Below are 25,486 nucleotides of genomic sequence, written 5' to 3'. Positions count from 1 at the left end.
TGCAGGCTGGGCTGGGCTCCGAGGCGGCGGACCGGAGGCTGCGGTTCTGAGAGTCACTCGCCCGTCCCTCTAAATGTATTTTGCGGGATCCGGTATTTGGCCGCTAAGGGCTACTAACCCCCCAACCCTGGTTTAAAATCTAAAAGGCACCAGCCCAGGGGCAGGTGGCATCCGCTCCCCAGGGTGGCTTCGAACCCTGTCATCCCTCCAGCCCCTCATTTCCTGCCATCACCGCCTCCCCACGCTTCCACGCACGCAGGGGCCTCCGCCCGGTGACTCCATCACACAGATCCCGCACACAGGGCCGGACGCCGAGGGCCCCGCGGCCCGATGCTCCCCCGGCCTCCTCCCACCGCCAGGTACGGCAGGGGCCCGAGCTCGCCCGCTCCCCACCCCCCACCCCGGGGCCGGGAAGCGCCGCCGCCAGCCCACCCGGAAGCCCTTCCCGGGCTCACACCTGCCGGCGCGTGACGCGGGGCCGCGCGCGCGCCCCCGCCGGGCCGCCCCGCGCCACACGGGGCCCCGCGGGGCCCTCGCCTCGCCGGCTACCCGAGGCCAGCCCCGCGCCGCGCGCCTGGCGCCGCCGCCCTCGTCCACCCCGGCGCCCACGCCCCCCGCCCCGCGCGGCCCGCGGCTGCGGTGCGCGTGCTCGGCGGCGAGGACACGCACACGCCGCCCCTCGGAGGGCCGGGCCAGGCCGCGCCGCGCGCCCCCGGGCTGGCGTCCGGGCCCACCCGCGGTCGCCCCGCTCCGGCCCGGCGGTGTGCGGGGAAGAGGAGGGGGCGTGGGAGGGGGAGGGAAGGGGGGAGGACAGAGAGGGGGAGGGGAAGGACGCCGCGGCCCTCGGTCCCCACTCACCGCCGAGCCGCGCCGGCTTCCAGAGCGCGGCGGTCCGCTGTGGGGCCGGGCGATGACCGCGGCTCTCGCTTCTCCGCCGGCTATGGAGGCGACGTCGCTGAGGGACTGAGGGGCGCGGGGGGTCGCTCTCTCCCGCTTCACCTTCCTGAAGCACGGGGACCCCAGAAACTAAAAACAAAATAAACAAACTTTCCCCTCCGCCTCCCTCCCCCAAAACCACAACACAAACACTCGGGAGCCCGCCCAGAGCCCCACTTCATTGGCTGTGGGGAGGATGCCTCTAGATCTCACTGGCTGACGCTTGTGCCTGTCAACCTGCTGTTCCGCCCCTCCAATTTCTCGCGGCTGCTCTCGCCCCTCATTGGCTAAATGCTTCCCGTTTGACGAGCTAGGATTGGCCGAGCGGCCTGCGCCAATCATGCGGGGACACACCCCCTCGGCATCCCAGAGGCCGCTTCCTCGGTCGCGGGACCGGAGAGACGAAGGGGAAACTAGAGCATGATGGCGGCCGAGCTCGCTTTGCGCAACCATCCTCTTTTCGCTTTTCTTAGCTCATTAGTGCCTCTCCCAGGCCTAGTTTCCCCTAAGCTCCTCTCTCCATCCAGTAATGCGTAATAACGGAATCTATACGTGCCGGCTCCTTGGTTTATCCCCTGCGAAGGGCTGTGTGGGTTGCTTGGGCGTCATTGGACTGTCGGGGTGTCGCTCCGACTCACAGCCTCAGACTATTGGTGGATCTGACAGAAAGCCCGGCCAGCAACAAGGGCCGACGCCATTGGTTTGACTGCACCGACTTTTTTTTTCCTGGTACCTTATTGGGCACGTCGGTGCGTCGGTGAGACCCGGGCTTCGCGGCGGCGCGGGGGGCCTGTTGCACAGCGTGGAGCTTGGGGGGGGGGGGGGTCGCCTCTGCTTATTTGTGCAGAAGTGGGCGATGATCACGTCTGCTGCTGGCCGTGCGTCTGCTTTGTGCCGAGGACGGTACTGAGGTCTCTGCACTGGTCATCTGGCTAGATCCTGCTTGGTTTTTAGACGTAGAGGACAGACTCCAGGGAGGTCAGGAAAGGGGCCCAAGGTCACCCAGATCGGTGGTGGGCCTTGCATTGGGGCCTGGGTCTCTCTATCTGGCTATAGAATCTTCCCTCCTTGTAGTATGGTGTATTGCTTCCACCTTCGCTCATAATGGAACCACCATCTTAAAAACACTTCCCCCGAGGGGGGAAAAAAACCAGAAAGACGCAGTGCCCACGTGCCTCTGATCATATAATAGTTATCGAAACCAACTCCAAGAAATGGAAACGAGACTTTCTTTTCTTTGGTGTTATTTCTTTTTGTTTGTTCACCTATCTGTCTTTTGGAAAGTAAGGGGAGGCAGAGAAATGCAAGGCCAAAAGGTGAACAAATGCTGCAGTGGTACTTGGCTAGATACTATGGAAGATGAACTATATAATTTGAGTGGGAACCGGAAGGAAAAACTGGGAGAGCGAGGGAAGGAGTGACATTGTTCCAAAAGAAATGTACTCATGTAACCGAAACTCCTCTGTATATCACCTTTATAATAACTTATTTTTTAAAAAAGTTTCCTTTGGAACTCAAGCTCTTTAACTCCCGTTCTATCTTATTTTCCTTCTCAGCAGCCATGCATCCCCATTCATATTGATATTTCCTGATAAAAGCAACATATCCACAGCTGTGTTCATTTGTAAATGAATGTTGGTCAACCATTTTTTGTGTCTAGCTGCCCTACCCCTAACAACCCCCACCAGCCAGCCATCTTAGCTTGTCCCTTAGCTTGTTCCTCAAGAGTTGGAAACAAGGAGAAAAAAAATCTAGAAAGAGATAAAGAATAAATCGCCTTAGAAGTAAATAATTGATTGCATGCAAGTGGAACAGCCCTTCAGCTCCTGGAGCGCTTCCAGGGTAGCTGATGCCCAGCAAGCTGTGTTCTCCTGGCTCCTGGCCATGGGGTTCTTTCTCCAAGTGAACACATTTCAGCCAGGGGAGGGCAGGATGCTTTAGGTCCCAGTGCCACCCCCAAGCCTCTGGGGCTGCAGTGATCTCCAAGAGCCACAGTACTGGACTCTAGCCAAAATCCATCCTGCATAAAACATTTTACCATCCCCAAGCCCCATCTCATGTAGCTTCAGTGTGATCAGGGCCCTTGCTGTGCTTCCTGATCCTAGCCATTGTGTAATCCCATTGGCATGAATTTAATAGTGAAATAACCACTGTAACACAGTAATAAACCTCAACATTTATGGCCTTTCAGCAAAGAAAGAAAAGCTATTGCACAAATATCAATTGAGAGCAAATGGTAGGGATTCCTAGGACAATTGCAGGAAAAAAGAAAGATGATGAGACCAACTCTTAATAAAGATTCTATGGGCCTGAATCCTTATAATTTGACACACAGAGCACATGGTAACATTTCAACATGGGGATTTGGAGCCAGAAAACATGAAGAGAAAAACACTGAAGGTCCAAAACCTTCCCAAACTTCCATTGATGGCTTCTCTCTTAATATGGCTCCCCACCTCCCTAATGGAGTGATGGAGTTTGAACTCAGGGCCTCATGCTCATAACTGGTGCTCTGCCACTTGAACCATGCCTTCAGCCCTGCTTTTTTGCTGGTTATTTCAGAGGTGAAATTTCATGGACTTTCCTGCGTTGGCTGGCTTCAAACCTTGCTTTGGATCTTTCTTACCTCAGACCCCAGAATACAGTAACTAGGATTCCAGATGTGAGCCACTAGTGCCTGGCTGTACCTCCTAAACCCTCAATGAAGATAATGCTTGGTTGCGCAATCAATGGTTGGGTACATCCCTGGGAATACAGTTTCTTTTTCATCGTGCTTTTGTGTTGCTCTGATGATGAAAACTCCTGAAACAATTACTATGCAGTGAGCTTGTTAAACACCTTCATAAAGTACAGGGTTACCTCTGCCATTGAGGACCTCAGTCAAGTGAACAGATAAACTCATAACCATACTGTGATGCTACTGTATGCCCTCCCCCCCCACACCAAGCACATAGGACTCCATCTTGGAAGGGGAGGGATGGCTTCCTGGAAGAGGTGACAAGTAGAAGGAAAACCACAGGGCCAATGTAGTCAGCCAAAATGAGATTGTGACAAGTGGCAATATCTGCTCTCTGGGAGTTGAGAAGCAGACTAGAAATCTCCACCAATGGGCAAAAGCTGTTCTTCTAAGAATCTCTTTGTGAAGGTTCTTTAGCTGTTTGTCCTTTTCACATCATTCTGCTTACCTGCCCTCCGCTGGAGAAAAGTGGGAACCCTGAACCTCTGGCCTGTCTACCCACTCAGAATAGGAAAATAACTTCCAAATAAGATTGCTGCTTTCCTGATCAGAGAAATAACATTGAGTAGATATATCGCATTTGCTCAGCTCAGTATAACCATCTATATGCCAGACAGTTTAGAAAGTAACAAACAGAAATGCAAAGTCTATATTCCCACTCCTATAGCCACTCACCCATTAAGGTCTTCCTATACTCTTCTCCTCCTCTCCCCCTCCCCCCATTTCTTCTAATCAACTATGGGAGTTGGTGCAGGACTTTAATCTGGGCTCTAAGAACTCTCACTGCTCTGAACTGTAGCTCTGGACAGAGCCTATCCTTAGTTTCTGAACCCATAGGAAGGAAGCCAATAAATCAATTAAGTGTTTATGGGGTAAGCTGAGGATTTCAAAGCCTTATGACAGTACATGTCAAGATTTCAGGGTATTGGTCAGCCTAGCACGAAGGTGGAGTTAATGAATGGGGCCAGGGTGTATCCTGAACTCACAGCCGGAAGGACATCCTAGAATCCCCTGGTGGCTGCTGAGTCAGACCGTTCTGAAAGGCAGCACAGGTCACAGGATGACATACGATATTGTTTTTTTATGCGAGCTCTCATTTCCTTTCTGCAAGTCACTTGGGGAATATATATATGTGTGTGTACAATACATGATATATGTTAAATTTACATACTAAACAAAACACACCTATATATATATATTTTTTTCCATCTCTCACACCCAGCTTTGCAAGTAGAAAGACTGTGTAAGCCGCGTGCACTGGCGTGCGTGCAGGCCACAGGCTCTGCATTGCTGGCGCGCTGTACGGCTAGAGCGCCGTCTGTGGGGCTCTACACAGTTGGTGTTTTGCTGGAAGGGAAGTCAGATTTAATGAGTGCTGGCTGTCTTGGATGGCTCCCAAAAGTGCTCCAAGTCACCCCCAAGCAACAGCCTTCCTTCCGGTCCCTTGAGAGATCAGCGTGCGCTCCTCGCTCTAGGCCTGGATGAGACCCAAGAGGATGAGAATTTTGCAAACAATTCTGCCGTGATCCACACGCGTTGGGGCCGCATGGCTGGCTGGCGGGGCTCCCGCGCTGAGGTCTGGGGTGGGGGGTGGAGGTGGGGCTCTCACTGGCTATCCTGCATTTGGCAGGGTGTACAAATTCTTGAAGCTCAGAACAATGGGACACTCTCCATAAAGGAACCTAATCTGAAAGACAGAGGGACAGCTGACAGCTGATGCTGCTTACTTGGGCAGGGGTGTGGCTGCTGCCAATATCCACAAGCAACAGGGAAGGAGAACATGCGAGAAGGTGTCGATTACCGAAGATATGATCATAGCATTTATGATGTGTCGTAGTATTTACTGCACAACAAAGCCCGGGAGAGAGACGCTGTGCTACTTTCCAATCACCTCTAGTTTCTTATGAGTATGCTTGCTGAGCAGCTACTCTATAAAGCACCAAACACTGACTGTTCCCCCTCCCCCCACCCCAGTGCAAGGCCTACAATCAGAAGGGGGGTATTAATAATCACCACCCTGCCAGGCTCTGGTGGCTCACACCTGTAATCCTAGCTACTCAGGAGGCTGAGATTTGAGGATTGTGGTTCAAAGCCAGTCCAGGCAGGAAAAGTCCATGAGACTCATCTCCAACTAATCACCAGAAAATCGGAAGTGGTGCTGTGGCTCAAGTAGTAGAGCACTTGCCTTGAGCTGAAGAGCTCATCAAGAGTGCCCAGACCCAGAGTTCAAGCCCCACAACTGACAAAATAATAATAATAAATAATCACCACCCTGACATGGACAGGGTCTGTGAGCAGTAGACACTGTGCTGAGGGTGATACAATTACCACAGTTAGCTGGGCGCCAGGGGCTCACGGCTGTAATCCTAGCTACTGAAGAGGCTGAGATCTAAGGTTTACAGTTAGAAGCCATCCTGGGCAGGACCTGGAAGTGGTGCTGTGGCTCAGGTAGTAGAGCGCTAGCCTTGATCAAAAGAAGCGCAGGGACAGTGGCCAGTTATGGCCATTTTCCAGACAGGAAAATGATGATACAGAAAGACTGGCTTGTTGCAGGTCACTGCGGGTAGTAATGAAACCCACACTCGAACCCAAGCAGCCTGACTCCCATGAGTGAGCTCTTGTCCATATTCCTGTAGAATTGTACAGTGAATCCAGGAATACAATGGGTTTATTTTTCCCCTAAAGACTAAACAAAAGAGGTCCACCTCTTCTTGGTTAAATTCCTGCCTCTGGCTGGGCGCTGGTGGCTCACGCCTGTAATCCTAGCTACTCAGGAGGCTGAGGTCTGAGGATCACAGTGCAAAGCCAGACTGGGCAGGAAAGTCCGTGAGACTCTCATTTCCAATAAACTGAAGAGCTAGAAGGGGAGCTTAAGTGGTAGAACACTAGCTTTGAATGAAAAAGCTAAGGGACAGTGCCCAGGACTGAGTTCAAGCCCAGGACTGTCACACACACATAAAAATACTGCCTCAATTGGCCCTTCTTTGCATCCCAGTGCAGATCTTGGGACCTGCTTCTCCCACCCTCTTCAAAACCCCTCCTTCACTCCTATTTCCTTTCATTTTTTCCCCCTTACCCCAGCTTCTTAAATAATGACTCCACCAGCATTTCTCTCCACCCACCTCCTCCGTTCTCTAATCCTGGCTTCAAGCCCTAACTCGACTGAAACTCATTTCTCTAAGCTCATCCATAACCTTGGCCAACATCCAAGAGACTTTCCCAGTCTTGTTTCCATGGCTTCGCCACTATGTTTTTTACTCTGAGAATCTTCTTTGCTTCCCAAAATAGCCAACTTTCCTCCTACCTCCACAATGGCCCCTGCTCTTTTTCCCATCATCTCGTGCTCCAGGCTCCTTCAAAGGACCTGTCTGCTCCTCCCTCCTTCAGTGGGCCTCTCAGGGCACTCATTCTCATCTTTGTGAAAATAATAAAGGCTAACATTTTAATACAACATTTCAAGCCAGATCACTACATAAGTAGTAGGATCCAATCTAAAATGGAATCATGAGGTTGTTAAACAAACAAACAAAAAACTCCTAAGATCCTGGTGCTGATGGCTTACAACTACAGGGTTAGCTACCTGGGAGGCTGAAATGGGGAAATCAGGAGGATTATGTATGAGGCCAGCCTGGATGCGTATGTGAATAGACCTCTTCTCAAGCAATAGCTGTGCAGTGCCTGCTGTCCTTGCTGTCAGGGGAGGCTGAGATCAGGATATTGATTCCAGGCCAGCCCAGGCAGGAAAGTCTTTGAGATTCCATCTCAATGGAAGGAGCTGGGCACGATGGCATGCACCCATCATCCCAGCTAATTCAGAAAGGGAAAACAGGAGGGTTGAAGTCCATGTGCATACCTAAGCAGGAGGCAAGAGCCCATCTCAAAAATATCTAATGCAAAAAAAAGGGGGGGCTACAGGTGTGGGGCTGCAGGTGTGGGTTTGGAAGGCAAGTACCTGCCTAGCAAGCACAAGGCCGGGTTCAAACCTCAGTACTGAAAAAATAAAAGAAAAAGAAAATTTAAAAAATGTCAAGATGGCGATGTCTGCGCATTAAACTCAACACAGACCCGTCACATTTGGAGTGGAGGGCCCTGCGATACTGCACAGGCTGCCTGACAACGAAGCTGGTCCTCACGCCAGGCACTGTGCTAGGCATTCATCTATTCATTCATCTATTCATCTGTGTTCATCTATTCATTCATCTATTCATCTGTGTTCATCCATTCATCTATTTATCTGTGTTCATCTAGTCATTCATCTATTTATCTGTGTTCATCTAGTCATTCACATAACAACCTTTTGAGGTAAGTCCAGATGAGAAAAGTCAAGCTGAGAAAGACTAAGTAACTACCCAAGGTCATATCATTTTTAACTGTTAAACAAAACAAAACATGCCGGGCGCTGGTGGCTCACGCCTGTAATCCTAGCTACTCAGGAGACTGAGATCTGAGGATCGCGGTTCAAAGCCAGCCCGGGCAGGAGAGACCGTGAGACTCCTATCTCCAATAAACGACCAGAAAACCGGAAGTGGCGCTGTAGCTCGCTTTGAGCTGAGGAGCTGAGGGACAGCGCCCAGGCCCAGAGTTCAAGCCCCACGGCCGACAAAAAACAAAACAAAATCCCTGCTTATTGGAGCTGAGGAGAGACTCGCAAGGAAAAAAGTCTGAAGAACGGCACTTTGCAGGAAGCATCCTCTTCTTGGTGCACATCTGCCATTTCTGCTGCCCTCCTAGCTCTCAGTGTGAGGACACAACAAGGCTGGGGAGAGGGGGAGGGAGGCAGATTCCTCACATCCCCCTCCGGAGCCGCTGGCTGGACTGGCAATGGGCACAAATGTTGAGTCTTCACTATGTCCACAATGCTTATAGGTCTCCTTAAAATAGTTCTGGAAGGGCTGGACACTGGTGGCCTGTAATCTTAGCTACTCAGGAGGCTGAGATCTGAAGATCTCAGTTCAAAGCCAGCCTGGGCAAGAAACTCAGTGAGATTCCTTTTTTTTTTTTTTTTTTTTTTTTGCCAGTTGTGGGGCCTGAACTCTGGGCCTGGGCGCTGTCCCTCAGCTCTTCAGCTCAAGGCTAGCACTCTACCACTTGAGCCACAGCTCCACTTCCGGCTTTTTCTGCTTATGTGGTGCTGAGGAATCGAACCCAGGGCCTCATGCAAGCAAGGCAAGCGCTCTACCACTGAGCCACCTTCTCAACCATCAGTGAGATTCTTATCTCCAATGAACCACCAGAAAACCGGAAGTGGTACAGTGGCTCAAGGGGTAGAGCGCTCACCTTGAGCTGAAGAGCTGAGGGGCAGCGCCCAGGCCCAGAGTTCAAGCCCCACAACTAAAAAAAAAGTTCTGGCTGGGCTCTGACCCGGCCTCACTCTCCCTTCCTCCTCTGGGGAGCCTTCCCTGACCTCCTCAGGGTGAAGGGTCTCTCTGAGCTCCCCCACTTTCTATGCTTCTGATCATAGCAGTGGCCTCCCTGGGCCCTTTGTTCCAATAAGCTGGGAGCATCTTGGGACAGAGCTCAGTTCTGTCTTATCACAGTGACAAGGATGCAGATCATCTTCAGTGAGTTTGTTTTAATGAACGAGTGGTATAGATATGAAAGACAAGTGCTGGTGACTCCCACCTGTAATCCTAGCTACTCATGAGACTGAGATTTAAGGATTGTGGTTCAAAGCCAGCCTGGGCAGGAAAGTCCATGATACTCTTAGCTCCAAATAGCCACCAACAATCTACACGTGGACACATGGAGCCATGGCTCAAGTGGTAGAACATTAAGTGTGTGTGTGTGTGTGTGTGTGTGAGAGAGAGAGAGAGAGAGAGAGAGAGAGAGAGAGAGAGCATGTATGTGTGAGAATGTGTGCACACACATGATGTGTGCACATGATGAAGATCCAACCCAGATCCTTGTGTCTTCTAAACACAGGCTTTGCACTGAGTTATACCCTCAGTTGGGGTTTTTACATTTTTAAATGACTGGAAGACAAAACAAAAAACTAACACTTTTGATAGATAAAAATTACAGGGATCAAGCCTTTTCTTTCTTTTGGTGCTGGTACTCAGGTGAGTCTGGGCGTTGTCCTTTAGTTTTTTGGTTTTTTTTCCCCTCAAGGTTGTCCACAGCTCCACTTCCAGCTTTTTGGTGGTTAATTGGAGATAAGTGTCTCATGGACTTTCCTGCCTAGGCTGGCTTCAAACCGAGATCTTAAAATCACAGCTTCCTGAGCAGCTAGGATTATTACAAGGGTGAGCCACTAGCACCTAGCTGAACTTCATATTTCAGTGTCCGTAGTTTTATAGTAACATTGGTTCACCTACTTATCATCTGTGGCTGCTTTCGTGCTACTGCAGTATCTGTGTACAGATGTCAAATGCCTGCAAAGCCTAGACTATTTACTGTGCTCCTTTATAGCCAAAGTGTTTGTTCACTCCTGGCCTGAGCTAGAGAAGTCTGCATTCTCCCATCTGGACACAAGGTGGCAGTCTTTCTCCATGGAGCCTCTGCACTGAGTGCTCTTCAGGGGCCTGACCAGTCTCTAGTGGGCAGAAAAGAGGAACATCAGGAGTTTGGAGTCCACACCTAGGGTACCGGGGCTTGGAGCAGGGCTGGCAGTCTTCTCTGGAGTACTCTGTTTCCTTGCTTTCTGTTTTATGTTTCATATTTACAGTATTCTCCATAGTAAAAGTATCTCACCGAAAATTATCAGAAGTTGCAGGCTGTGTGCAGTGATGGCAGCTTCTTCCGTCCCCTTTCTGAGAGATAGCAGCATGGTGACACGCAGAAGCAGCTCACAAATGGCAGCTCTGGCAAGTTTTCTCCACTGGTCCTTTCCAACTTGGGGCCTTGGGATTTCCTGCACGTGTCTGGCCCCCCTGTGCCAGTTGTTCAGCCAATATGTAGGAACAGGAAGGAGGGGACCCGGGAGAAATGGGCAGGCCCTGCCCTGGGTGCTCTGCCCAGGAGAGAGGTCACGTATCGCCTCATGTGGCAGATCACTAGCTATTCCATGGCAGCCCACACCTGCCCTGCCCTTTGTGAAGCCTTGTGCCTAGCCCAGCAAGCTGTGTGGCCTTGAGATCAGGCCTGGCCCCAGGAAGCATCCACTGAGTAAACAAACAAATGGACACAGCCTTCATGCGGCAGTGAGCAGCCCTTCCCTGCCTGGTTGTCTGACCTCCAGGACAGTTCCAAGAAGAGCCCAACCGACAAAGCTGCAAGGGGAAAACGTGCTCTGTAAGATGAGTGTGCAAGATTTTTGTACACCACCGGTTCTTTCCCCATAGGGCTGTAGGCATTATGAATGTGATGCCCATTTTTGATTTTGCTCTTCACAGGTTTCAAGCTCTTTTTTTTTTTTTTTTGGCCGTGGTGCTTGAACTGTGGGCCTGGGCGCTGTTCCTCAGCTCTTCAGCTCAAGGTGAGTGCTCTTTCTACCACTTGAGCCACAGCACCAAGTATTATTGGAGGTAAGAGTCTCATGGCACTTTCCTGCCCAGGCTGACTTTGAATTGCCATCCTCAGATCTCAGCCTCCTGAGTAGCTAGGATTACAGGTGTAAGCCACTGGCCCCTGGCTTATTTGGTGATTTCCTAAGGCAGATTCTACCTGGTCTGTCTTTCTGCAGTGCTGGGCTGTGAATTCTGGACCTCATTAGGTAGGCATTCTGCCACTTGAGCCACTCCACTAGGCCATCCTCTATTGGTTATTTTTGAGATAGGCTCTCTTATTGTGCGCTGGCCAGCCTGGACTCTGATCCTGCTATTTATGGTGTGTGCTCCCATGCCTCCTCATTACTAGAGATGGAGTCTCCAGAATTTCTGGGCTGTCCTAAACCACAATTCCCTGATCTCCACTTCCCAAGTAGCTAGGATTACAGGACTGCACCACACACCCATCCAAGTTGGTCTTCTATGAGATGTTCCTGAAGCTTTTTTTTATGGCTTCAGACACTGCTCTAACGTCACATGGCCGAATCCTGGAGTGGTGAAGTACAAGTACTCCCAGATGTCCACATAAACAGACTCTAGACTTTTCTATGACTTGATGGGTGGTGGGCTTTGGACAGAGCTCACCTCATGGCCCCTTTCCTCCTTGCTTCTTGCTTAGCCTTTGTAAAGCCTGACAGCAATGAGGGCATCCTTGAGAAGCCAGGGCCTGAAGCCAGTTTCTACCCAGTCTTGAGGGATTAGGAAGAAAGGACTATCTCAGGAGGGACTTTTGAAAAGTCCAGTCATTAAACTAAACAGCAGACAGAGGCATCGCTTCCTGACTTGCCTGTGTAGTGAGTCAGAAGCCAGCCTGAAAGGGTCATGTTCAATTCTGCAACCTCTTCACACAGCCTCGGTCTAATGGCTGGTTTATTTTCTGTAACGGAGCGGCTGTCACATCTTCAATCATTTAACGAACAGGTATTCATCAGGCACTGTAGTTGTGCCAGTGAGCCAGCTGTGGGGCTCACAACGCCTGGCCTCCTGGTCAACTCTGAAGGAAAAATGGTATCTGACGTCTGCTGCCTGCTGCCTGCTGCCAGAGCAGCAGCACTGGGACAGAGGCGGGAGGCGGGGCTGTGGGAGGCCAGTGGGCAGAGCACTGGGACAGAGGCGGGAGGCGGGGGCTGTGAGGGTCTGTGGGCAGAGCTTGCTGCTCTTTTGCCTAGGGATGCTCTCAGGTGTGTCCCTGGCCACCCTCTCCGGCGACACCACGGTGCTCAAAGTCTCGGTTGGATGCTGTTTTGTTGCAAAGCTCGGTGTTGCAATCTGTGACAGCTGCTGGGCCCGAGGGTGCCCCCTGCCAGGCGACAAACCACATCCACAGCGCCTGACAGACTCATCCCCCTTGCTGGCATCTACTGAGAATCCATCACCAGCCAGCTTGCCAGACCCTACCCTTGGCCCAGTGCGAGTTGGGGCTCTCTTGCTGTTAGCCTTTGATCCTTGGGGGGAAGAGGGGGCTCCATTGCTGGGTGCTTTCCGTGGAGGATGTGGGTGAAGGTAGGGGACCAGCCTGGGAGGCCTCCTGGGCTGGGGGGGGGAGGTGGGGTGGGCGGAGTGGAAGGAGGCCTGTGTGCGCATGCACATACACACACCTGTTCTGGGCTGAACATGGCAGTGAGGAGCTCAGCGAGGCCCAAGATGGACGATGCCACCGCCTAGCTGTGCCTTGGAAAGTGTCATCTCAGGCAGGCCAGCCACTGTCTCTGGGCCTAAGAGCCCTGGAGAGCTTCACAGGGAAGGCAGGCGCTGGGCTGAGGGTGTCCCCTCCCCCACGGGCATTTTGGTTGTCACATCTGGAGGGGTAGAACAACCCCTCTCCCAAGAGGATTATCCAGTGTTGGCCCCCAGTGCTGACGGCCTGGGGTGCAGACTGAGATATGATGTGGGATTTTGGGGGGAGAGCCACGGAGATAAGGCTCCCCCAGGGTTCACCATACAACTCTGGGGATTTTGTAAAGGGCTCTTTCCTGAGCCATTCTTAGTTTGAAAGCTACATCTAGCCGGATGACAGACTCAGAGCAGGTGCTCGCTGAAATACGTCTCAGTGCATCTGCCCACGCCTGGCCAGTTTCCTCTGTGTTTCTGGGCCTTCCTTTTGGCCTAGCCTTTCTATGAATTCTGCACCAGCACACAGTGTGGCTATCAGCAGAAGCCACTCCTCCTGGGATCCAGGTAGAACTAACCCTACCTGGAGGACAGACAGCTGACACCAGTCTAGGGAGTGTCCTCTGGCCTGCTGGGCTCCCTGCGTTTCCTGTCCTCCTGGGAGCAGAAACCCAGGTGGCAGCAGCACCAGAGCCTCAGCACTGGGTGGTCGGCCTTGCCCAGCACGACTGGAAACCCCGCCCGGACAGCCTCCACGAGTGAGCCAGGCTGGAGTGCAAAATGGCAGCTTGGAGCTCCCTAGTGAGCAGGGATGGTGAAGCCAGGGCCTGGCGCTGCGAATGCCCTTTCACCCAGTCCCTCTTGTATGGCCTCGTGGGGCCAAGAGCCCCCAGGGTGGCACCCAGCTGGGCAGGCCGGACGCACCCTTGGGATGAGATGGATCTGAGCCCCTCTCTCTCTCTCTTTCTCTCTCTCTCTCTCTCTCTCTCTCTCTCTCTCTCTCGCGCGCGCGCGCGCGCGCACGTGTGTGTATGTGTGTGTGTGTGTGCTGGCACTTAACACGGAGAAGCCAGGAGACACAGGCGGGGGTGAGGGGAAGGGGTCCCCTTTCCCCCCTTCTAGGAGATGAGGAAGCTGAGGCCGAAGGGGCGCAGGGCCCCATCTTGCAGGCTGGCACTCTGCCCAGCGCATCGAGTGGCTTTCTCTCTGGCATACGGTTCCCCCTTCCCTCCTACAGAAAGGGAGGACCCTTTTCTTGGCATGGGGGGGGGGAGCTGAGGCAGAAAGGGGCAGGGGTTAAGGCCTTGGAACACGCGACCAGCCTGGTCCCTCGGCTAAGCCACACGGAGGGCGAGTTCTTCCCACCCCTGCAGGGAAGGCGTCCTGTATCCTCAAGGTGACCACTTTGAGCTGGGGTGTAACTGCCCGCACCCCAGCCCAGCCGCCTTTCCTCCCCTCCCCCCAGAACAAGCCGCACAGCCAGGCCCCGGTGCAAAGGAAGCACTTCCCAGAAGTGTTTAATCCTCACAAGGGCTCAGGGAGGGGTGTGGGGTCCCTTCTCCCCCGCTCCCCCCACTGGAAGCTAACCAATGGCTGACAGGACATCCTCCCTCCCCTCCCACCCGCTGCCTTGCCAACAGCGGTATCCCCCCACCCCAGCCCGGGAGACTAGGGTTGCTTGAGAAGCCCTGGCTAGGGAGGGGAGCCCAGGTTCTCACCACACCCCGAACCAAACCAGGCTTTACACCAAGGCACATTGAGGGGAGGAGCAGGCCCAGGGAAAGGCACCCTGAAATCCCCGAGGCCTGCAGCAGGCCCCTGCCAAGGAGGCCCGGGGTTCTCAGGCTAGCCTGCTTGGGGGGGGGGGACGGGAGGGGCGGTATGTAGGAAAGGGAAGGGAAATGGCCTCTCACCCCCCCCCACTCAGGAGGCTGGGGCATCTTCCCCCACACCCCAGTCTGGTGCAGGAGCCCAAAGGGACTGGGCAGGAGGGCCAAAGCAGCCCCGTCTTCCATATGGAATTCTGGGAACAGAGCAAGACTGAACCTTGAACTTCCTGCCTCCGAGTCTCATCCCCTCCCCCACCCATCCTCTCAGGGGGACCAGAAAGCACCAGAAGCCCAAGGAAGAAGCCAGACAGCCGGAGCTGCCCTGGAGACTGTTCGTGAAGAGATAAGGAGGTGGGAACCTGCGGGGCGGGGCGGGGCAGAAAGGACCGCGGGCACTGGCGAACTTCTACTTCATGTAAACAAGGTGGCAGTGACCTTGCTGGCCACTGCAGTCCCGCAGTCCGGGGAAGGTGATGTTGGTCTTGAAGCACTGAGAATCCTCCCATCTGGGATTCTGCCCTGAGGTCAGGATAGAGGCTGAAGGATGGAGGCCGGGGCGGGTCGGGGTCTGACGTGCAAACAGGTGCTCTCTGGGCAGGGCAGGACAGGCAGGCCCCTGCAGGCCCACGGCTCAGGAAACCACACAGTTGCTGGGCTTAGCGGAACCCGGACTTGTTTTACCTGTGGAGACAGGGACCCGGGCAGGGAAGGACGTTATGTGAGCAGCGTGGCAGGCCCCCGTCCTGGGTGCTGTCTATGCCTGCCTTTGGGAGGGGGGACTGGGGTTTCTGTCACCCTCCTAATCTGTTGATAGAGGAACCAGGTACTCTGAGCTCCCAGGAAAGAAAAGACACTTCCTGCCACAGCAGACTCAGCAGGCTCCCCAGGGACTGGGACATTAAGCTGTCATCTCTGGCCACAGAGGGGCAGGGCTCTGGAGTCCCTGTGTCCAGCGACTTACAAGTCTTGCCTGTCACAGGCTCGAAGTTCTGTTCTGTTCAGCTCAGCTCAGCTCAGCTCAGCCCAGCCCAGCCCAGCCGAGCCCAGCCCAGCCCAGCCCAGCCCAGCCCGAGGTGTTCGGGGGGTCAGGCAGCCTGCCCTGGCTTGCCCATGGCTGGGTTGGAAAAGGCAAATGTGTGCCTTGCGCAGCGCGTTGTCCTGCAGCACGGGGTGGCCACGCTGCAGGAAGCTGGACGGATGGAGGAGCCGGGCAGGGGCTGGGGTGGGCGGCTCAGGCGGCGGCCCTCTCCTCCCCATCCTGGGCTCTGCATCCACCCTCCTGCCTTGGCCATCCCACGGGGGCTGGCCAGTGCGGTGGCCCACTCCAGCTGGCCTGTGTGGGTGGGTGGGGCGGCTACAGTTGGCCCCGGAGGTGTAGGGCAGTTGGAGGCAGAGTCCTCTCGGGAGCCGGCCAGCGCCTCTCCCAGGCTGTGGCTGGGTGATTTCCCCGCAGGGCAAGGGCTGGTTCCCTGGCTCACTCCACCTTCCAGAGCCCTGCAGCTGTATGCTTGACAAAGACGCCTCTGCCTCCCCTAGCAGAGCTGGACCTGGGGTGCTGGGTCTGTAGCGGTGTCCCCAACTTACCATAGGCCACTGTCCCGCCCATGGCGTGCACGAATGTCAGCCTCTGCCACATCTGTGCTACAAGGAAGCCACTCTGCAGGACTTCCCTGCAAAGCCCTTGAGTCCCCAGGTTTGGGCAGCAACTGCCTTGGCAGACAGGGGAGAAGGAGACAGGCCCCCTACACACACACACACGTGCATACACGCACACACACACCCCTGCACAGCGGCTGGTTGGATCTGTGGCCTGCTCTGCTAAGCAGCTATAGAGCTTCTCCCCAGAGGCCTCAGCGTGTTTTGGAGGCAGGTAAGCAAAACCCATCTCTAGAGCCAGAATCTGGGCAGGACCAGGGCTCGGGGTGGGGGTAGGGGGGTGGGGGAGAGGAGGGGGCAAGGAGGGCAGGAGGGCTCCCCAGCTCCTTCCTGAAGAAGGCTGTCCTCACATGACCTGCCACCTCTGTTCCTCTAGACGTGAACCTGGGGAGATCCTGGAGCTCAGAATTCATCTCCATGCCTCAGACAGGACACAGAAGCTGGCTTAGGTGAAATTCTTGGTGCTCCATCCATCGATGCTCATTTATCAGGAACCTACTGTGGGCCGGCACACCAGCACTCCGGCCAACGGGGAAAAAAACCCATGAAGGACACATTTGTTTCTACAGAGTATATGTGGCATGGGTGTGGGTGGCCCAAAGAAGGCTTAGAAGTCAGGCAGCAAAAGGAGGGGACACATGTCTGAGAGCTGGGTGCAGAGTGCAGGGAGAGGTCACTGAATGCAGGGGTGTAGAAGGAGGGGTTAGGGCATGATGCCCTGTGGCTGGGACATGTGAACCCCATGCAAGGCTGTGACAAGAATAGCCCCACTGCCTATAGCTTGCAGGGCTTCCTGTTCCTTTTATCTGGAAGAGTCACCCCTGATTTCCACATTGCCCCTCCTCCTCACGGCTTTGCTTGAATTCTCCCTGACCCGAGGCCTTCAACCCAAGGGCCTCCCCTCGCTGCCCACCTCCACAGGAGGGTCATTCCCCCTGCCCACCCAGGCCCTGCCAACCTCCTGGAGTGGGGTACCGTGCATTGTGTCCTTGGCTGCCTTAAAGCAGGGCCCCATACAGGGCCCACATTTCACAGACACAGACTTAGCGGATTCAGTGAATGAGCAGGTGCTGGTCAGCTCTTGGGGGACTCAGCCCAACACTAACAAGACAACAGCAGCTGTCCCTGGTGATGTGTGGGGCCTCACTCACTCAGTGCCCAGTGCCTTCCCGAGCCCCAGCCAGGCCCAGGTGACACAGAAGGGCAGGGATGATGACACCTGCCAGTGTGAGCAGGCACGGCTGGCTGCCTGGCTCTGGAGTTGAGTGGTTTTGGGCATAGCGCTCCTCCCCCCCCCCCTCGCTGATCACAGTGATGGGAATTAAGTGATTGACTGTGGGTGAAGTACCTGCCCCACACAGCTCAGGCAGCACCCAGATGTTTGTCAAACCCAGAATGGAGGCCCCGGGTTCTTAGGCAGCTCTGAGCCAGGGAGCACTTTCCCATCAGTTTATCCTTGACAGGAACCCCAGTTTCCAGATGAGAGACCACAGCCTCTCAGTTCCCTAAGATGACACTGAAAAAACCTGAAGTCCCCCAAACCAGGAACCCAGTGGCTTGGTGGGGGGTTGGGGGTGGGGGGGCACAGCATGAGATCCACCCACACACGAGTCAGGGGCACCCAAGAGAGTTCTTGAGGCATGGGCACTGAGGGTCACCTCAAAAGAATGCTGGGAAGTCCCCACGTCATTTGCTGGTCCGAGGACTCTCTAGTGGAAAACTACTTGGGAAAATCAGGGCTCTTGTTTAAAATGCAGATTTCTGAGACCACTTCAGCCATACAGTTTCTGTTCAGACATTTGAATAAGGCTGGGGATCTCGCCTGGATGGGTGAGCCCAGGTGGCAGGAAGGAGGGAAGGCAGGGGGTCACCTAGTACAGGAGCCAGGTCCAGCAGGGACAGGAGAAAGGGAATGCCTGACTTCTGCCACTAGAGGGGGCTCTGAGCCTTCAACTACCCACTGTTCCCTCACCCCAGCCCCAAAGGAAGCGGTTCCATTTGTGAGCCTCTCCCAGGGGCCATACTTGGGTCTGCAAAAATTTGCATGCTGTTTGACAACTATATATACTTCTTATCAAGCAATTTTGCAGTTGGCTCTTCTCTTTCCCTTTCTCTTTCATCCACCTTATCATCAACCCCCATTCTTCCTTGAGACAGACAGGACAGAGTCAGGGCAGAGTTACAATCAACTCAAAGGGATGAGGGAACCCCTCTTCGGTTCACCCTTCCTCTTCTGGAAGAAAAGACAGCCCTGGGAAGGGAGGGGTGTGTCTAGGGGGACAATGTGTCTTAAGCAGAGACCTTGCCATAGAAGCTAAAGCCATCTCCTCCCCCACTACAGCTGCAGGTGAGCGAGGGTCAGTCCCAGCCCCACCCCGGCCCCTCTGTGCTGTTAGGATCTCAGCTCTGAGTTGTGGGGGCCTGCATCCTACACGTGGAAGAAGGCGCTGCGAAGGCCTTGGGAAGGGGCTGGAGTCTCATCCTTGGCTTTGGGAAAGAAAGCAGAGGAAGATCTCCGAAGGGAGTTTGAGTTTCAGGGCAGGGTCTCTGGAACTGTAGGCCCCTGGGCTGTGTGGATGCGCCCTGTCCTCCCAAGCATGGAGGAGGAGGGGTTGACCCTGGGCATCCCCAGGGGCCGGCTGCCTGCGTGCTGCCCACTCCCGCGGCCAGGTGTGCTGGAGAGGGACTTCTATAGCCACATTGGGTTTGCTTGGCTTCTGGGCAGTTTTCAAATGTTCAGAGACAGGCGGCAGTGGTGGCAGATGACTGGGGCTGTGCAACACACACACTAGTGTCAGCATGGGGAAGGGACCAGACAATGGGCCTTGCGTTTCTATGGCAACAGCACCTCAGGATAAGGGGCAGAGGGAAGAGAAAGCTTCCACCGCACTTCCAGTCAAGACTTGGGAAATAGCCCCTTTGTGGTTGGGCTCAGCCCTCCCCTTCCCGGCCAGGTGTTCACCATGGCAACCCTCTTTCCAACAAGATGGCATCTGGTGTTGGGGAAGCCCAGGGGAACGGAACAGGGGCCAGCTATCCCTCTTTTGCCAGGATGTGGGCCTGGGCTCGGGCCTGAGTTTGAGGTGGTCCAAGACAGCTCTGAGACCACTTACTGCACCTCTCCCAGCTTCTACCTGCCACTTTGGGGCTCAGCAGGGTACAGTGGGGGGAGCAAAGACTATCAGGGCCTTCAGGCAGTGGGGGGGTGAGGCAGTCCTGGTGCACCCTCTGTGCTCATGTCACAGACCCCCCAATTTGCAGTAGGACGCAGATACATTCCTGAGCACAGCTGGGGCGGCAGGTTTGGAAACAGTGCTGCGAGTCGGTGGAGGGGAGGGGTGTGTCCTTGCTCTCCAACCACTCACCATCAAGTCAGAGCCAGGCTCATGGGATCGCACCTGAGTTCTGGGCCAGGGACAAGACCTGAGGCCTCACTGATGCAGAACTATGGAGGGAGAAATCCCAACATGGAAATTCTTCTGGCTCGGGAATGTGGGAGATGAGAAAGGCAGCACTGCCAACAAAGGTTGGCACCATCAGCCTCCTGGAAAGCTATACCAGAGCTTGCTCCAGAGAGAGGGGTGACGGCCAGGGCTTAGCTGGGTGCTGGTAGCTCATACCTGTAATCCTGGTACTCAGGAGGCTGAGCTCTGAAGATTTCCTGCCAGCCCAGGCAGGAAAGCCTATGAGATTCTTATCACCAATAAACTACCCCAAAAAGCTGGAAGTAGAGCACTCGTTGAAGAGGTAAAGCTCCAGTCTTGAACAAAAAGAACCTCAGGAATAGTGCCTGGTCCCTGAGTTCAAGACCCAAGATTGGGATAAAAAAAAAAAAAACCAAAGATCCAGGGCCTTGAGAGGATCCCAGAAAGATGGCCAGAAAGACATCTCTACCACCACCGCCACCACCACCACCATGTGCTTCCCAGAGCATAAACCCGGTTGTTAGATGTAGAAAAACCAAGTCTGTTCGGCACAGAAACAGGAAGCAGGGTCAGGGCTCACGGGGCACGGGTGAGGGTGGGTGTGCCTGACCAGGTTAGAGCTTGATGGTGGTAACTTGACAAGAAATGAGGTTGGCCACAAAGAGCCGGAGCGGCAGAGCCGGGGCTCAAGTCTCCGTCCTGCGCCTTGATGGGCTGGGCTCCTCTCTTGCCACATTTCCTTCATTTGCTCCAGTTTCGGTGAGGACTGAGCTGAGTGCTTGCTACTAGGAGTGATACCAGAGAACTGTGACAGTGACCCTGCTCCAGAGCAAGGCCTGCATTGCTCTCCCCTTGCACAGAAAAAGACAGAAACTCAGAACTGTGCTGACCTGTGCGGACGTGCTGGGGGCCACCAAGTACAAGAAGTCTGGAGCCAGACTGAAAGGTGGGGCTCTCTGACTGCCTGCGCACCCCAGGCCAGCAAGCTGCTGCCTGCCCATGTGAGGTGAAGCTCCTCCCTAGGATATGGGGGGTGGTGGTGGTGGGTGGCCCCAGGGCCCCTGGGGAGCAGGCTCACCTGAGACGTCGGCACTGGAATCCCCCGCGGGCCTCTTCCCTACCAGGAGCTCGGCATCCGTAAAGGTGTCTGTGGAGAGGGAGCTGGCCATGCTGTGGGGCACCGCCGGCCTCTTGGCCCGTCGGCTGAAGAACCTGCTGCCAAAGCGCTTGCCCTCCTTGGCCGGGGTGGCCTCCCCATTGGCAGCTTCTCCCTTGCCGTTCTGGGTAAGAATCTCTCGGGATTTTGGCCTCCGGTCTGAGTGCAAGTGAGAGCCCATCTTGGCATCCTTCTGGCTCAGCTCCCTCAAAGGAATGGGCTCCACGGTGGGCAACACCTGCTCCACCGTGACCAGGTCATTCAGGAAGTTCTCCAGGCGCCGGGCTGCCTCGCCACCGCCGTTGCCCTCCTCTTGCCCCACCGGGTTGCCACCAGTCTCCTGCTGTTGCCGGTTCGCCCAGCGCATCATCTCCCCCGGAGGGGGGCGGCTGCCTGCCACCAGGGCGTACTTGGGGTTGATAAGCTTGCGGGCCACGGTGGAGGAGTAGTTAAGGCCAAGTCTGCCTGCGCCTCCTGCCAGGCCCAGCTGCCGGTACAAGTTCACCTCCTCGGAGATGGCGTATAGCTCCCGGAACTCCACATCAAAGGGCTCCACGTTCTGCCCAGTCAGCAGGAGGAGAAGGTTCCTGTCTACGTAGGAGGAACTCCAGGTGAACCTGGGGATGTGGGGACAGAAAAGCCTCTACATGTGCTCAAGTCCCTCCACAGCCCTGCCAGGGGCCATTCAACACTCCGCTTCCTGCCTCCACCTGCCCCATCACTGCGGCCGATTTCCAGCACCTGGCAGAGAAAGGTACCTCCCTTCTTCCTGCTCGGCTGCTCTCCTGCCACTGACCTGCCACAGACAAAGGCAGCAGCAGACACAAGGTATGAGAAACCAGGCCTGGCTTCACACCAGGTTTCTACCCTTGTGTGTTGTTCAAAAATGGGGTTTATGGAACCCCGGATGCAAAACATCCCAGAGAGATCCCTGAACTTACAGTATGTGAGGACCGACTTATAAATTCACATTCAGACATTAGCCAAGTCCTTGGAACAAGCACACTCACTACATAGTGACCAGCTGCTGCTGAGGACTGCGCACCACTCCTTACTGGTTCTCTGAATTTCTGGAGCACTGCAGAAACCCATTACTTTAACCTGGAAAGAACTCGGGTCATTTATTAATTGTTACATGTGCTCATGTCTCTTTTCACCTAGATTTTAATTTACGTAGAAGAGAGAGGTTGCACACATACTGTCTCTCATATTCCTGGTAATATTTTTTACATTAAAATTCTAGAGAAGCTAGGCACTGGTGGCTCATGTCTGTAATCCTAGCTACTCAGGAGGCTGAGATCTGAGGATCACCATTCAAAGCCAGCCTGGGCAGGGAAGGCTGTGAGACTCTGATCTTCAATAAACCACCAGAAAACTAGAAGTGGCACTGTGGCTCAAGTGGTGGAGTGCTAGCCTTGAGCTGAAGAGCTGATGGACAGCGCTCAGGCCCAGAGTTCAAGCCCCACAACCAACAGAAAAATAAATAAATAAATAAAATAAAATTCTAGAGACATCCTTCCTTGCCACAGCTGCATATTCCATTCCCAGATCTGCTCCATTCTACTTTCGGCTTGTCCCAACTAAGAACCAGCTTCAAAATGCAACCAGCTGCTGAGGCCCCCAAGACGCAGGCAGTGCTTAATGTGTAGGACAAGTTGACTCTTTCCAGAACAATCCATTAGCCAGAAAGCTTAAGGGGAGGGATGGCTCTTTGGCATTGGGCAAATGATGCCTCTTCAAACTCTGGCTGTGGATTGGCCAGTGGAGCTCCTTCCTGAACAGTTACTGTGACTAAAGAAAGAAAGAAACGCCACTTGGAACCTTCTCTGAGCCGTTTCCACTCACCTATAAGATCCAGTGGCTACTTTGTCCCCGTCCACCATGAGGAACCTCGATGACAGGGTCCCTTTGATCTTCCCCATGGGCATGTAGAAGCCGACCCCCGTCACCGAGCGGACGCGGATGTTCTGTTGAGAAGAGGGGAAAGGCACTGTGGTTCTACCGGGGACAAGGCTTCGCTTCAACACAGGACGAGCCTCTTGTACTCAGACCCTGCCTGTGGGCTCTGCTTCACTACCATCCCTGCTTCCCCCAGTTGTACATAAAGAGTGCCATTGGGGGGAGGCAACAAGCTTGCTCCGGGTGTGGGTAAGTCCAGGGTTCCCCAAAGTTCCCCACAGCTCTAACTTGACCCTGACAGTGACCCCAGTGGCTCCGCAGGCTAATTACCCTACTACTGGGCCAAAGCTGCTGCTTCAGCCTCAGCAGCCAGGGGGTAACACTGAACTGGGAAAAAGAGAAGGGATATGAACTTTACCTGAGCCCCTAAGCTGGGCATGTGGGGGGTGGGCAGGAGGAGGAGCCAGAGGAAAGGAGTAGAAGGCATCTCCTGGCCATGCCCCATCCCCCATAGTACAGCTTACCCGGATACGGAAGTCAGTGAGCCCCAGGCCCTGACACATCTCCAGGAAGTACTTCACTCCGGCCTCATCCAGGATGATGTACACAGGCACCCGACGCCTAAAGGCAGCATCTACAATGTCTTGGAAAATGTCGCTATCGGTGAAGAGGTCCATGACCACAGCAATGACCTGGGCAGGGAAGGGCACTGCTGAGGCATGTCGTGACTACAGAACTTCCGAGACACACCTGCCCACACCTGGAGCACCCTGGGGGAACTCCAGCCTTCATGCACCACTCATGGGTTCTCCAGGCCCCGCCTGCCCGCCAAAGCATGCTGCATCAGGGGGTAGTGGAGGGAAATGAGCAGGCGCAAGGAGATGCCCTCTCTGAGATACAGGGAGGGTGCTCTGACCTCCCTGCAGCTGTTCAAAGCCCTGTGCTTCCCCAGTCCAGAGGCAGGAAGCCCTCCAGTTGGCTCGGCTGTGCCTCTGGCCTCAGGTGTCTAGCGCTTCCCTCCTATTCCAGATCAAGGACACTGCTCAGAGCCCTTCCCTGGCAAAAGTCAGTCCTGATGATGCACCCGGTGCAGGTCTTTGCAGGGCAGGGCAGGGCAGGGCAGGGTAGGGCAGACCTATCTTTCTAACTCAGTTGCTTTCATTCTCAGACAAATTCTAAGAGGCAACCTTAAAAATTATTTTTGTGGGAACCCTTTCCCTCATGCCCGCTTTGCACCTGTGCCCTGTGGCCTGAGCCATTCTCTCCTGCAGTCTCTGCAATCACACATCGGGCTCCAGGAAAGAAATGGATTTACCAATTTAAAACAAAAAACCATCTGTTCCAAAGAAAGAAAAAGGCCAAAAGCTTGGGAGGCGAAGTGTTGCAGGTGAAGTGATGACAGCTTCTCAGGAATTCCTCTGGGACAAAGGCTGGAGACGGGGCTTGGGACTGTCTTGATCCTGCATGCCTTTCTCAGCCCCTGACCCCAGTTTTCCCTGTTTAACCTAAGGCCAATGCCTGTATTTCCCCCACCCCATGGCTAAAGATAACAAATGAAAGTTGTCTTCCCATGGCTGTCATGTAATAAATCTCCTTTGTGTGTCCTTTGCTGGCATGGTAGCTAGACCTAAGGCAGGATGTCTTGAGTTTGGGCATGAGATCTAAACACCAGATTTGAAAACCACCCTGTGCTCTAACCATGAGATGCCAAGGAGAGGCCTGGACTCTGGTGAGAGACTCTGGTGGTCTCAACCTTGCACCCATCACTTTCTATTTATACTCTATACATTTGCCATGAGGATTGGAGAGAATGTCTGTAGAGCGGCAGCCTCATTGTCAAGGGACTTGGCATGCTCTCACACACAAAAGCAAGACAACCCTAGGGCAAACGCCTTGTTTACCAACTCTGCGCCTGCAGCCTCAGTGTTCCATGCCTCCTGGGCAGGAAAATGGAGCTAATAATAACACCTATCTCAATAGCACCTCACCTGAGTTGAGGACTTAGGAGTACACATATACTTAGAGCAGTGCCTTGCACAAGGTAACCTCCGCAAGCCCCCATCACCAGCATGGTCCAACACCGTCTTCACCCACATGCTCTACCACTACCACACTGCTCCAGGGTCTCCCTGCCCCCACCCTCATACAATATCACTTTCACTCTCCACAGTTTTCCCAGTGACTCATTAATAAGAGGGTGATAGTTTTGAGCCCTGCAGGCAAAGTGAGAATCTGAAGACAGATAAGCAATGGCTACCTAACTGCAAAATGCCCTGAGTCTCAAGAGGGGCAGGAATTATTTCCAGACAGGGCAGAATAGGAAAGACCTCATGATAAAGAATGGTATGCCCATGCTGGTGACTCACACCTATGATCCTAGCTAGTCAGGAGGATGATATCTAAGGATCAAGGTTAAAAGCCAAACCCAGGCAGGAAAGTCCCCATGAGACTCTTATCTCCAATTAACCACTCAAACACCGGAACTGGAACTGTGGCTCAAAGTGGTAGAGCACAAGCCTTGAGCAAAAGAGCTCAGGGATAGTGCCCAGGCCCAGAGGTCAAGCCTCATGACATAAAAAAAAATTAAGAACAGGGTGCCTTAGGGTGCCAAGTCAAGTGAACAGGGAGCAGGGAAGTTGGCTGGGCTGTCTGAAAAGAGGTGAGGGGGACTACAGGAGAGAATGCCTGCTGGAGGAAGCGATGATTTTTTTAATTCTATACACAGGTGCCAGGTGACCTAGCAGGGGCCTGAA

At 54.1% G+C, this 25,486-nt stretch overlaps 2 protein-coding genes and 1 long non-coding RNA gene across 8 annotated transcripts in view; 1 reads left to right on the top strand and 2 right to left on the bottom strand.

Moving 5' to 3' along the window:
- Tnrc6b (trinucleotide repeat containing adaptor 6B) overlaps positions 1 to 1,081 on the bottom strand; it is a 237,367-nt gene extending 236,286 nt beyond the window's left edge. For all 5 annotated transcript variants that reach the window (XM_069999582.1, XM_069999588.1, XM_069999585.1 and 2 more), the window contains exon 1: positions 859 to 1,081. The gene's annotated coding sequence lies outside the window, so the exon portion shown is untranslated. The remainder of the gene's footprint in view (positions 1 to 858) is intronic.
- On the top strand, positions 282 to 18,326 carry LOC138811777 (uncharacterized). Its single transcript, XR_011367496.1, has 3 exons — positions 282 to 359; positions 14,866 to 14,948; positions 16,630 to 18,326. It is a non-coding gene; the product is annotated as an uncharacterized lncRNA (long non-coding RNA).
- Fam83f (family with sequence similarity 83 member F) overlaps positions 14,407 to 25,486 on the bottom strand; it is a 29,759-nt gene continuing 18,679 nt past the window's right edge. For both annotated transcript variants that reach the window (XM_069999593.1, XM_069999594.1), the window contains 4 exons: positions 23,258 to 23,425; positions 22,680 to 22,801; positions 20,757 to 21,451; positions 14,407 to 15,278 (listed from right to left, as the gene is read on the bottom strand). In XM_069999593.1, coding sequence (XP_069855694.1) covers positions 15,229 to 15,278; positions 20,757 to 21,451; positions 22,680 to 22,801; positions 23,258 to 23,425 — 1,035 coding nt within the window. In that variant the 3' untranslated portion in view covers positions 14,407 to 15,228. The remainder of the gene's footprint in view (positions 15,279 to 20,756; positions 21,452 to 22,679; positions 22,802 to 23,257; positions 23,426 to 25,486) is intronic.

Source organism: Dipodomys merriami, unplaced genomic scaffold (assembly GCF_024711535.1).
Source record: "Dipodomys merriami isolate MVZ:Mamm:240054 unplaced genomic scaffold, mDipMer1.0.p SCAF_55, whole genome shotgun sequence".
NCBI classification, from domain to species: Eukaryota; Metazoa; Chordata; class Mammalia; order Rodentia; family Heteromyidae; genus Dipodomys; species Dipodomys merriami.
The sequence above is the reverse complement of the archived record's forward strand: the minus strand, read 5'-3'. Positions and strand labels throughout refer to the sequence as shown.